This window comes from Python bivittatus, unplaced genomic scaffold (genome assembly GCF_059951505.1).
Source record: "Python bivittatus isolate LINGU-HERP-01145 unplaced genomic scaffold, Pbiv_v1 ctg000690_np1212, whole genome shotgun sequence".
Lineage (NCBI taxonomy): Eukaryota > Metazoa > Chordata > Lepidosauria > Squamata > Pythonidae > Python > Python bivittatus.
Genome location: NW_028277096.1, coordinates 5,408,626 through 5,421,968, shown reverse-complemented (window position 1 = coordinate 5,421,968; position 13,343 = coordinate 5,408,626). Strand labels below are relative to the sequence as shown.

The window sequence follows — 13,343 nt, the reverse complement described above, 5'->3', positions numbered from 1 at the left end:
GTACCTGTGGTTAGATAACCATCAGTTGGAAAGGCTTTGGATTCCTGCACAGAGCAGGAGGTTAGATTTGATGGTCCAAATGCTCAAATCTGTCATCCTATGATTCGTCTTTATACTGAAAAGGAGCTGACATGCTCTTCAACAATTTCTGTTCTTTAAAGAAGAAATGAAAGAGAAGGAAGGAGAAGAACACTGTAGTCCTGCCAGTTCCATGGTGGCTTCTCCTGTTCAGGTATAAACATTTTATGCATTTTCAGTACTCGGATTTTTAAAACAGATCAGTGCTGTCATTTGTTTCTTGATTCGCATCCACAATGCTTTTCAACCCTACTATTATTCTCCTGGTGACCAGAAAACCACTCGGTTATCATTTGAACTTGGATCTCCTGTTTTAGTCTCATTAACACAACATTCTAAAATGGACGAATTCATGTGTGAATGGGTGTTTAGACCAAGAAAAGAGAAAAAAGGAGGAAAGTCCTGTGTACTTTTTAATACAGTACTTTCCATCATTTGTGTGGCAAGGATTGCAGGCAGTGGAACTGCCAGTACTGATCTCTGCTGTTCGTGGGTAGCTTTCAAGGTTTGGCCCTGAGCGGCCCTCTCTCTAGGACAAACAAGATGCCTCTTCCTATGGAATCAGACCTTCCCTTCAGGTTCAATCCCTGGTGCCTGTTTCATTCATGCCCTTGTAATAAACCTGTTTGCTGGCCTGCTTGTCTCCCCCTCTCCCTTTTTATTCACACAAAGCTCTAAGGAAGTCTCTGCAATCCTGGGACTTTGCATAAGGCGAAGGCATTCCTGTTTGTGAGTGTGTATAAATATGGCCCAGGTACTCCAAATGCTTCATTTTCTATTGCAGACCCTTTTCTGCATTTGCAGAATCAGGACACTGAAGCTCTGAAGAAGTCCTGCTGTGAACAAGGCTCCCACCCATTTTCCTTGTTGTCAGCAGGGAGCTGAGAAGGCAACTCCAGGCTCTTACTGGAGATACATCTTGTGGGGGGGGGGAGGGGGGAGGGGAATGCAGGGAGGAGGATTAAGCAACACCCAGATTAATGTATAACTGACCGGCAAGGTGTGGCTGGCAGCAGGAGGGAACACGCAAGGCTTCCAGAGCTGAAATGGATCCCTACAAGTGACAGGTTTGTTCAATCGAGTTCTGGGGAGAAAGGAAGGAGGGAGGCAGACAGAGGGTAAGCCTGTGCGAGGTCCTGAAGTTCTGCACCAGCAAGGCATCTTGATGGGGAGGGAAAGGAAAGATGCAAAATCTACCCCAGGCCAAGGCTTTGAACTGGGTATCAGACACATATTCCATATTCCATTTTCTAAAAATCCTTGATGAATTGGAAGAGGCAGACAGACACACAGCTCACCCACCCCATCAAACATGAACATCAACACAGATGTCTGTGGTTTCCTTGTCTGTCTTTGTAGCTGAGTGGCTCTGAAACTGTCAGTCTGTTTTGGCAAGTATTCCTCAGATGCCTGTAAAAGTGTATTTCATGGGAATGTATGCTGAAGCTTTATTAGCTGCAAAGCTCACCCGGTAATCTTTCTTTAAAACCAGACATCTACTCTAAAATAACCGAAGCAGATAGAAAAACAGCTCTGAGAATGTGCAGAGTGCCTGCCAGTTCTCATTGGACTGTTTAGAATCAGCTAAGTCAGCAGCTGTACATTTGGAATAAAAGGCTAACATTTCCCTGGCTTTGGTGTTTTTAGGACTCACAATCTTTAGCTCTTGAGCCTGGCTGTGCATTTTCAAAAGGACAGACGAGGCATCTGCTTGATTTTTGGTCATGCTTTTTATCCTTCCCTTTTGTGAAGAATTTGTTCTCAAGCTGCTGGCTGCATTATCAAGTTGCAGGATTGTCAGTCATTTTTGCACAAATGTGAAAGTAGCCAGGTGAAAAGAAAACCACCATGTTAAACATTTCCACCCACCTCCAGCTGAACCAATGGCCAGAGAAGCAGCTTATCTGCAATTGCACATATAATGGCAATGTTTTTATGGACTAGTGTGCAGTAAATGAGGCACTGATTCTTTTCCTTGCCACATTGCAGGTCTGCCCTTTTCAGACTGTACATGCCATATACAGAGCATGGCACAAACTCTGTGGGGAGTGCCCAGACTAATGAAGCTAAGCATGTTCAGAGAGTCTAAGGACAGGGCCCACAACGCTTTAGTGCCTGAAGCAGAGGTGAAAATGTTATCTTCTTCCAACCCTATGGAACCCCATTTATTGTAACACATGGGGCAGAACATTTCTCAAGCTCTTTTTCCGGTCTCTGACAGTGGAATCCCATTATAGTGAATGAAAGCACAAGCTGTTTTTTGCTTCTTCATGACACTCACTACCTGCTGAGACAGCCACCTTATTCTGCCTGTCCACCATATGATTGACTAGTTGGAAACTGTCTTCCAGCCCTCCAGCTCCCTTTAACCCAATGGCTGGGAAATGACAGCACATTTTGCGCCAGGAAGCATGTAAAAAGTATACTGTAACCCCTTTAGTGGGCATATTGTTTAAAAAAAAAAAAACAACTGAAGAAATCCCCACAAATTGTCAAAACCAGCACATCTACATATGATGCAGCTTTACACATTTTGTGGCCATCAGCCACCCCAAAAATATTAAATGCAGTCCTAAGCCACCACCTCTGGCCTAAAAGGATGTTTGCATTTGTTTTCTTAGGAGAACTGTTGCTGGAACTTAACTGAGCAACCTTGTTCTTTCCTAAACCCAGATCTCAGGAAGATGTGACTTGAAGTCTCTTTGGGTTGCTCGCTGAGCGTTAAGGAAAAGTGCTTCTCCCAAGCTCATTGCTTTCTCTTTTGCTACCCAAGATGCAGCCAGGGCTGGGTTTCAGGGTCTAAGGCAGTGTTTCTCAACCTTGGGAACCAAGAGGTGTGGACTTCAATTCCTAGAATTCCCCAGCCAGCCATGGAATTCTGGGAGTTGAAGTCTGCACCTCTTAAAATTCCCAAGGTTGAGAAACATTGGTCTAAGGAGTTGGCCTGACAGCCAAGGAGAGCTCCAGAGGACCCCTGGGAGAACAGATGATCAAGAGGCAGCAGCAAACAATCCGAATGGCATTAATTGTGGTACACAAATTATGTTAGAGTTTAGGAGTCTGTCTCTGTCTCTCTCCTTCTGCAGGCTTTTTCCAGCCTTATATTCTTTGTGTAGTTGGCTCTAGGGTTTAAATTGTTGAGCTAAGGCTTATTACTGTTTTATATTGCTATGTTTTATAAGCCAGTCAGAGCCATGTGGAATTGGATAGCAAATATACTGGTTAAATTTAACCGCATCTAAAGCGGCTCATCACAGCCTTCTTCCTCCTCTTCTCTTTTGGACGCTTTGTGAAGGGACAAGTGGCTGAGTTTTAGATTCCAGGTGACCAAATTATATTTATTTCAGAAAGAAACTGTTTATTTTCAAGTAAAACAATGATAGTTTAAGGTGGAAGGAGACACTTTAAGACCATTATGCCCAGGGTCTAAAATCATCTGCCTGCACCCTGGCTCCTACTTCTCATGATTTGTTGTTGTTGTTGAGTTATTAAAGCGCCTCGTTTAAGCCCAGCCTTGTGATATTGGAACCGAGCTTCTCTGGACGGTTGAGGGGAAGGAAACTCTCCAGACTGAGCGCGCTGGTCTGGTTCCTCGTGCGGGACCAGAAGGCGAGGCTGGTGGCCGCTCGCTTCGGCCTTGTTAGCACGCAAGGGCGAGTGTGGCCCGGGCAGTGGAGCCCCGATTCCCGGCTGCTCCTCGTGGCGGGTTTCCGCCACTGCGGGCGCCGCAGCTGCTACCCACCAACTTCCCGAGAGCGACAAGCCGTCTGCAAAATATGGAGATCTATTCAAATGTGGCTGCTGATCCCACCCTCCACAGACAGGGGTGTCTCCTGGGTCGGCTGCGTCACGCGCCTTTTTGGGCAGCCGTTGAAAGGGTTGTTTGCTGCGTTCACACAATATTCTTGATCCCGTGGGACAAAGACCTAGAGACTACGTTTGCATAACATTCTAATGGTTAGGGTTAACCATGGTTAGATTTGGGGGGAGTGACAGCGTATTGTGGTTACTTCACGAGCCAGTGTATTATGTGAACCCAGGCAAAGGAATTATTCAGTAACCAAATTAAGCGTATTGTGTGAACGCAGTGGCTACCATTTGGTTTCTCTTTCGACTTCCAGGAGACGTAGCAAAGTGGCTGGGCCTTGCCCCAACTGACCTGCGCCCCTTGACACCCTTCTCACCTCCGGAAGGAGCCCCCGGGGGCCGAACACCTACGTCTCCCCCCCCAGACCCACTTGGCGCGTTAGTCCTCAGGGAAGCCCTCGCCGCGCACTGTGGGAAAAGCCTGCGAGTGCCCGACCTGCATAGGAGCCTGCCGGTTGCCTAGTAACACGTTGGCATCAGGAATGGCGCTGGCGGTGGAGCGCCGAGGGCAGGGAGCTCGCCGGGCCCGAGCCTCGGCAAAGATGTTGGCACGCCCACCTGCCCCCTCCCCCCACCCACAGACACCGGGGTGACTCACTGCCTCCGCCCTCCCCTCTCCGGCAGGCAGCCCCTCACTCCGCAGTTGGAGCGGCTGGCAGCGCGGAGTGTGGAGGCGCCGCAGCACTTCGCAGCACTTCGGAGCGGAGCTTCAGGTGCCGCCCGGGCGGGCTGGCGGGCCGTGGGGCGCCTCGCGGGGGGATCCCAGAAAGGCGCGAGCGGGGTAGGACCGTGCGGGGCGGGAGGAGGGGCGAGGGGGCACAGCGGCGCCTTGCTCCGGGCGGCTCAGCCGGGCGCAGGATCCTCAGCCTCCCCGTGATCTTTGGTGTGTTGCTCTCCAGGCGGGGATCGGATGGCTGTCTGCTGCTGCCTTCCGCGGTGGACAGCGCAGCGAGCTGGATCGCGGGATCCCGGAACTGTTGATGACTTTTCTCTTTCCCCTCCCGCCTCTTTGCAGACCCGAGGGCAACTCTGCGCTGCAGCCTGACTCGCGAGTCGAACCGCTGAGACCAGCCATGGACCTTCGGCTGCGGGACCTGCGCCTTCAGGAGGAAAGGGAGTTTCTGGAGAGTGTGGTGCTACCCCAGCCAGGTGAGGCGATCCGGCTCGGAGAGGTAGGAGGGCTGATAAGCGGCCCCCCACCCAAAGCCCCCCACCCGCCCGGTCAGAAAGCAGGAGTGCCGCCGTGCTCGGAGGAATCGCAGCCTCGGGCCCTTTGCAAGCTTCTCCCTGGGTTCCAGACTGGCCTGAGGCAGGCTGGTGCCCAGTCAGGACATCCAAATTGCCCTTCCCGCGAATGAAAACGAGACACAATCAGGCACACTGATGCGCAGCTCCTATTCATTAGAATGGGGCTTGCGCAGGAGACTGTAGTAGGAGGGGGGTGTCAAATATAGCCTCCGGCCCCACATGTGGTCCAGTTCCACCTACCCTTGTCTCCAGCAATGAGGGCGTCTGTCCAGATTCCCTCTAGCACATTTGCCCCATTTTTAGGACTCTTTTTGGCGTTGGCAGAAACCTGTTTGTTCCGTCTTGACAGGGCGCTGCTTGCACCCATGATCCACCCCACTCTGTTCTGGAGGCTTTTCGGTTCTATTTCATTACCACTAGTCCTTTCCCCTCCAAGACACGTTGCTTGTTTCCACACCAAGGGGAACTCTGCAATAGTTCAACAGGTGTCCCCAAAGCTTTTTCTGACTGGTAGTCAGGAGCTTCCTCTTCTAGACAGTATTGCTGCCTGAGCCCATCTCGAGCTCCTAACAGCTGCAGAACAGAGGAAGCCTTGTTGACCACAAGCTCTGTGTCGGGCTGGGCTGCCTGATGCCAGGCTGGGCATCTTCCTGAAACGAACCATCCATTGCCATCAGCCCAGGTATCCCACCATGGATTCCTACGCAGTGAGGAAAATAATGCATTTCACTCATTCGCTTAATTACCATCCAGTCCTTTCTTCGGAGAAATGACAGTGGTCTGCCTGGTTTCCCCTTTATTTAATTCTCAGAGCGCTCCTGTTAGATGGGTTGGTTTGAGGGAAAAAAACAACTGACTCAAAGTTACTGCTGTATATGGTTGTGTTCACACAGCACGTTTAAGCAGATCAGATAAAGACCGAGCAGATACTTTCACACAGCAAGCTACACTTGGTTTGTGTTAACCTTAGATTAGGGCTTTTTTGTGTGGGTGTGGCTGGGTGTTGTGGAAATCTAGCCCACATGATTAATTTACGGTTCAGTGTATTCTGCAAACCCAGAAAATGGATTAATTCAGTAAGCAAGTTAAGTGCATGCAGTCACTGCCCCTAGAGGGTCTCTTCCCTCCTAGTCCAATATTTTAAGAAAACTTTCTTCAGTTAGGTATCACCCAGATTTGTTGGATAGCAGAGGATTAAGGTGGTTGAGAGAAAAAGGGAGATATTTAAAGATGTCAGACTGAGGCTTTCTTTCTTTTTCTTTCTCTCTTTGATCACAGTTAATATGGAGCACGCTACAGGGCCAATGAGTGAGAATGCTCTGGATCAGTCCCCGGTGGAAGAAGCCAGAAGGGGCAGTAGGGGGAAAGTCATTGTCCCTGAGCCCCTTATTACTGATGGTGATTGGCAGATGCCATGTGTCCCCAAATCCCCAAGGTAACAAATATTGTCTGCTTAAGTGGGATATCTGTTCTCAGGGTTACAAGCAGGAGACAGATTTTGGAACCCCAATCCCTGCTTGTGACGTGGGGATGCCACGTAATATGGTGGGATGGGGTGCGGGGAAGCAGCAGGAATAACCACTTGAGTATTTTTCTTCCCTTACCCCAGAGATGCCAGTCTAATTCTGGAAGCAGTTAAACGCAATGAATTCCTACGATGCCTGGGTGATGGTCAGAGCCAGACGCTAGTGGAGAGCTTCACTCCAGAGCAGCGCCAGCCTGGTGACATTGTAGTGGCTGAGGGCGATGAGGGTCATGCCATGTACATCGTGGCTGGTGAGGGGGCTAGGGGGCAGGTGTGGGGGGGCAAGAAGGGGTATTTGCCTACTTGGCCAGTTCCGCCACTCATCCCCACCTGGGTGATCCACAGCGGTGGCCCTTCTCTGTGCCCTTCCTTCCATGGCATTGTTTGCAACACTGTTAGTTCCATTCCAAACAGGTTCAGCTGATATTCTGTAAAAAGGAAGATTTTTCTTTCTGTGCAGTATTAATTCATTCTGCCCTGTCTTCAGATAGCTGATTGCTGCCTCTATGAGCACTGAAAAGCAGAGAGAGAAGACCATTTAATGGCATTTCCATCAAGGGAAGGAGAAATTCTTCAACAATTTCTCCACCTGGGGCTCAGGGCTTTTTTTCTTTCTTTGCCCTAAAATTATTTTTTGTTAGTTTTTGCTTCCAAATTGTATGTGTAGGCTGATCATCATTCTGTATTTTACAGAAAGTCCTGGAATTATGCCCTTTGAGGGCATTTTGTTTGCCCTTTGTGTGTGGGCAGAGATGGGAGTAGAATAGACAACGGTAATTGCCATCCCCCCCCCCCCAAATATGATAGGGTGCTCAGAGAAAATTCTATAGTGACCTTTTTCAAAAGGATGTGTGTAAGGAGAAAATGGCAAAACGTGAGTCTCTTCTCTGACAAATGTCTTTTGAGAAATTTAGCTCTGTTTTAGTATTTGGTGAGAGCACTGTCTGCTTTCTTTTCCCAAAGGCTCATGGTATTGGAAATTTACAGAATTTACCAAAAGTGCAGCATAGAAAGATGGAGGTCACTCCTGAACCCTCTTTTTCCATACAGTATATGATGATTTCTCAAAATGATGATCTGAGAGCTGGAAGACTCAAAGGAGAAGAGGGCTTGTATGAAATAACAAGATTCACATCACACTAAATTGTAATTTGGAAAAAAAAGTTTTAGCATGTTATATGATCTCAGAATTGCAGATTGTTAACTATAGTTTATGATACACAAATCCAGCCACTTGAGGTTTACTATTTAACCCAGGGTTAAGCAAGGACCCAGTCACTTGGAGAAGATGAGAATTTCTCTGAGCCAGTGTTGAGTACTTATTCTTACTACTTAGTGGTGACAGCCTGCTCTTGATAGGTATTCTTCAGTATCACAGGATCTGAAGTGCTTCCCATACTACGTTTGCTAAAAAGGAGCTTCTCCCAACCATGTCCTGCTCCCTGGCTGTTCAGTGGGAAAGCAGTTGACCACTTTGTTGCCAAGGAGCTGCAATATCATTTGTACTGCAGCTGTTTTCCTAATGCAATGGGAAGGTGAGGTTACATTTCCCTTGAAGTTTGGCAGGGAGGTTGAGCCCCTAGAGAAAATCAAGCAAAAACAAACTGTTGTTCAAAGAATTTTGATAAGGAGAAGGGAGAGGTGCAACTCTAGCAACTGACAGCATCTTCTTGCTTTCAGCGGAGGAGCGAAGTTGAGTTGAGAAGTAATGGGTGGAGAGAGGGGGAGGGAGACAGAGTGGAGACAGAGTAGAAAGGCTAAGCATGGAATGAAGGTACTACCACATTCCTTCTGCTTTTTGTTACCATAGACTAACAAGGCTCTCCTCCTGGAATGACATGGAATAAAGGGTTTCCTATTTCTTCTGTTACAGAGCATTTGTGAATTAGGTCTTTTTCATACAGCCTAGACACCCTTTTGAATTTGACTATTAATGGGATATTGGAGTATCTTAAACACGCCCTTGAAACCAGTTCCAACCCTTGTTAGCAGAGTCTTTTGCATTGTTTCATCAGTGCATGATGATAGCCAGTTAGAGAGTATTTTGAAGATGGGGCAGAGTCCTAGAGCAAGAGGAGAGGTAGAGTTCAAATGTCACATTATTGTTTGGTGTTACAAGTGTCAGCTAGTCCAGAACTTATGAAACTGGCAGCTGGGAATTTTCACTTGTTTCCCTTCATGTGGATCATTCAGCTAAAATGGGAGTGTTGTGGAAGCCTAATCCAGTTCACAAATTATGTGAACCAAACCATCATGTTAAGCAATAATATAGTTTATTTGTTTGGGCACACTGTCGTATGGAAACACAGCAATTGTAGACCAAGACCTTGATCCCAGCTGTGCCACAGGAGAACCAAAACTCTAATCAAGCTTTTATTAACTTCGCTTTTACTCCCTGGGGGACCATAGAAGTGCTGGCCACAATCCAGAAACCCTCCCACTCAAAGGAGCGAGCTTTAGGAAATGAAGGCCAGTGCCATAGAGGGTAAGGCTGATCTGTTTCATAACACTTCCTTGACTTTCGGACTCCATCAACAGAATTGGATAATCTATAGCAATGCAGGGCAGGTTGAGGAACAGATGCTCTGTGAACACCATAGATGTACAACGCAACTTCTCTGTATACTGATCCCAAGGATCTTTCTATCTTTTCTATCAGCCCAGTCTTGGAGTCTGCAGAAACAATACAGGAATATTCCTGATATCTGGAGTGATCAGCCTCATGCTTCAGAACTTTGTTCACCCTCCAGCAAATTGCTTACCTCATAAAATGTCTGTAAATATAAATTCTCATGTATTCTTGCAGGACAAGGCTTTCCTTGGGTGAAACCAGATGGATTTCTGCACATGCTTGTATGACTTTGCTGCAATGCTGTGTGTGGGCATGAGAAGAATTAGCGTTAATGGCAAATTATAGGAAGGTAGCATTTTACTAGCATGGCTAATAGCCATGGAAAGATTTCTTCCTCCTCCATGAAGCAGTTCAGCCTGTGTTTATCTTGGGTCAGGGAGTTAATTCCACAAGTGATGAAGCTGCAGGTGGCAATGACACATACTCATAGCCCTTATTCTCGTGTTCCAGAGGGGGAGCTCAGTGTGACGCAGAAGGGGCGCCATCTCCGTAGGCTGCTCCCAGGGGATGTGTTCGGAGAGCTGGCTGTGCTATACAACTGCCAGCGCACGGCAACTGTCATGGGTAAGGAAGGAATTGTGATTTGTGTCTGCTTGTCAAGATTCTCTGCCGCTTAGCAGCGGCTCCGAGTTTTATCGGCTACACCCCTGTTCATCAAAAAGTCAGCATTACTACCCCTGCGTCCACCAATTCCTGCATGTCCCAACAGCTTCATAGTTTCCTTAGGGTAAAAGTATAGTTCTTTTTGGCTCGGGTTGGTTTGGAAGCTAAAGGGGGAGGGGGGAAGGAAGAAATGGAAGAGAAAAAATGATAGCTATGGGCTCATGCATTCTTAAGAAAATAATGTTAAAATTATGGCAAAACAACAAAGTCCTGTGACACCATAAAACTGAACCAATAGGTTGTGGCAGAAGCTTTCACACACATGGAATTCATTTGTCTTCAGTTTGCTCAGTCTCATTTGGTTTGGCTACAAAAGACTATCACAATTATGCCTCTAGAATGTTATGCAATAATTTGATAGTAGTTACTCATAAAATTTAATGGCTGGGGAATATTTTCACCCATCTAAAATAATTAGCCTGAGAACCGAGAGAGGAAGCTTTTATATTCTACATAAAGTATTTTATATTTAGCATGACACGTCTAAGATCTCAGTCATCTCCCTCCTCCTTCCCCATTAACGATGAACAAGCCGAAAAGTGTAGCTTCCTATGCCGGGTATACTGACCACAAGAGGCAGAGACGATTCTGGCTTCTTGGACAGGGGAGATGGGGCAATTCTGGGACAGGAAGATGTTGAACCATGCCTTTTCCCACGATGCCCACTAACGGCACTCAGGCCTCGGTGTGTCCTGCCTTTGCAAGTCACGCTGGGCTGGGGCATTCTTGATTCTGTTGCTATGGCAATTGTACAATTGCATCCTCTCCCTCTACTTCTTGAACAGAAGCAGAATCTGCTTTTCTCTGTTTTCTTCCTGTGCGAATGGCCAGTTGCTGGTAACGTCGTCCTGTTGGGATTTGTTTATGCCATTGAATTTTGATGCTCTTATTTCAGAACCAAAACATTAACTTCGATACCTCATTTAATGAGCACTGGAAAAAAAAAATGGAAATACTACAGGGTTTTGGAGGTTATGTGCGTCAATCGCAATGTGCAAGGATGTTTCAGAAAGTTAATGGCAAAAAAGCTGCCCGCACTGCTTTTTGAAAATTGCAGTTTACTTCTGAGATACCCTTTCTAAAATGTGGCAGTTGTGCTCTGTGAGAGGTGAAAGAGTGTGTATTTTAAAACCACCCTTTTTAGCATTATATATAACAAGGGCTGCTATCAGGGGCCATGGCAGCAGTTTGCTCACTAGTATTGCTGATCGCAGTAAACAAACTCACTGTTCAGCCAGAAATTAAAAATGCTTGCCTTTTCTTTACTGCGAAATGTTGAAAGATTTATGGTGGAAAAGAACTAAGGCTAAACTATAGCGAAGCCCTCCTTCTTGGCTAATCCTAGCCTCCGTCTTCTCAGCACTCACTGTGGTGCAGTTGTGGGCCATTGACCGACAGATATATCGCAGCATCATCACTGAAAACGCCAAGCGGAAACGTGCTTTGGCCCTTGCAGGCTTGCGAGGGTAAGTAGCGAGCGGGCAGAGGGAGAGGAGGATCAAGAAATTAAAATGTTTGGAGAATGGGAAGGGAAAGAATAATGGAAAGCAACTTTTGCTCATCAGAGGTCAGGTGCAATAAGAATAAATAACTAAATGTAGCCAGGCCAGGTGTGTCTGTTACGGAATGAATATTCCCTTCTTGATTTCTTCCATGATTCCAAGAATGTGGTCTTCTGGGTTTTTGGAAAAAGAAGCAGTGGAAAGAGTGGAAGAAACAAGAACCAACATTACCTCTAAAGCAAGGTCTGAGTGGCAGAGCTGTTTGGGGCTTGAGGATCTGTGGCGCTGACTTTTGGGTTAAAAAAAGAAAAGAAGGGTGTCAGGAGTGCATTCTCCAACCACTGCTGGAGAACCGTACCTGGAATGAAGGTGTGGTGGGAAAACAGATTCCAGATAATATTCCAGATTATTGAGAGTCGTTTGCAATTAGGAGCGAGTCCTGGAACTCCTGTGTCATAGATTTCCAGAGCATTCCTTGTTGTGCTCTCTCTCTCTCTCTCTCTCTCCCCTTCTCTTCCTATTGCCATCCCAGGGTGAAACCTCTCCAAGGTCTGTCCGATGCTGCTCTTTCACAGCTGCTGGACTCTGCAGAAGAGGTAATTGCAACCATAATAAGGACTCTCTGTCTCAGAATTGGCTAGCATGGTGCAGGGAAGGGGGTAGCACTGGGATTGCCTCCAGCTCTTTTCAAGAGAATGAACACCTGTCTGTGCATTCTTGCAGCGCACCTTCACTCCCAATGAAGTCATCATCCAGGAAGGAGATGAGGGGAGAGCCTTCTTCTTCATTCTCACCGGAGAGGTGAGTCTCAGAATTGGTAAAGTAACAATGAAGAGATTTTGAGAAAGTGAAGACTTTCTCATCTTCACCATTAACTGCTCCCTACAATTAGTTTTCCACATGTGTAGGATGAAGGCACAAAGCTCCAAGTCAGGGCATGTGCCTGGCGAACAAGCTTAAGTTAGGACCCCCTCTTTTTAACAACCTTCTTACCCTGGGATGCACCTGATTGGACACAGGATTTCTCCGACATTTTGAGAGTTGTTTGCTAGAGAGCTGCTGCTTTCCTGCTCCTTGTGATTGCTTTGGGAGATCCTTCCATAATCCCAAGCAAATTGCTGATGGAATTTCCCCTGCCTACATCTTTGGCCTTCTGGAATATCTATTATCCTTCTCAGAATCAGAAAAGGCAGCACACAACATAGTAATATAAAAATGCCCTAAGCTTGAGTTCAACTCTTAATGATTTCATGGACCCAAGTGTTCTTAGCAACAGTGCAGAAGTGGTTTGCCAAACTAGGCTAAAATGGGGTTTGGTGGTTTGTGGCTCAGCATGTTGCAGAAACCTAGTCACTGTCTTAGCGTGTTGTGAAAACCAAGCCATCACATCAAGCCATTATATTGTTTTGTTTCTTTAGGCATAGCATGTTATATGAACACAATAGTTGCATTTTGTCAACCCAAGTTTAGAGTTTAGTGTGTTTTTGAACCTAGCCAGCCTGAGCTTTTCTACCCTTTTCCCATCAGTTGTACCTATTTCAGTAGGTGGTACAAAAGTAGCTTGCCCTGTCTTGCTGCGCTCCAAGTGCCAAACTGGGGACCAGTCCCCTCTTTCCCTCCTGCCATGCTGCCTGGTCCTTATTTCTTTCCTGGTCTTTGCAGGTTGAGGTGACCAGGAATGTGGATGGACAGGAGGAGCAGATCCGAGTGCTAAAGGCTGGAGACCACTTTGGGGAGCTTTCTCTCATCCGGTAAGTGTGGGACACTGGCAGGCTTTGTACACTAGTTGATTCAGATGCCCACTGGAGGTGACAGAAATATCTTAATA

General features: G+C 46.9%; 1 protein-coding gene across 2 annotated transcripts in view; it reads left to right on the top strand.

Moving 5' to 3' along the window:
* The first annotated feature begins 1,085 nt into the window (after positions 1 to 1,085).
* Positions 1,086 to 13,343, top strand: part of LOC103060529 (cGMP-dependent protein kinase 2-like) — a 33,707-nt gene continuing 21,449 nt past the window's right edge. The window contains exons 1-9 of one of the 2 annotated variants that reach the window (XM_015887785.3): positions 1,086 to 1,145; positions 4,961 to 5,094; positions 6,472 to 6,628; positions 6,803 to 6,969; positions 9,801 to 9,914; positions 11,374 to 11,479; positions 12,048 to 12,111; positions 12,239 to 12,316; positions 13,178 to 13,266. In XM_015887785.3, the coding sequence (XP_015743271.3) occupies positions 5,019 to 5,094; positions 6,472 to 6,628; positions 6,803 to 6,969; positions 9,801 to 9,914; positions 11,374 to 11,479; positions 12,048 to 12,111; positions 12,239 to 12,316; positions 13,178 to 13,266 (851 nt within the window). In that variant the 5' untranslated portion in view covers positions 1,086 to 1,145; positions 4,961 to 5,018. Of the gene's footprint in view, positions 1,146 to 4,552; positions 4,659 to 4,960; positions 5,095 to 6,471; positions 6,629 to 6,802; positions 6,970 to 9,800; positions 9,915 to 11,373; positions 11,480 to 12,047; positions 12,112 to 12,238; positions 12,317 to 13,177; positions 13,267 to 13,343 lie in introns of those variants that run through there. The other variant, XM_025165578.2, reaches the window with a different exon arrangement.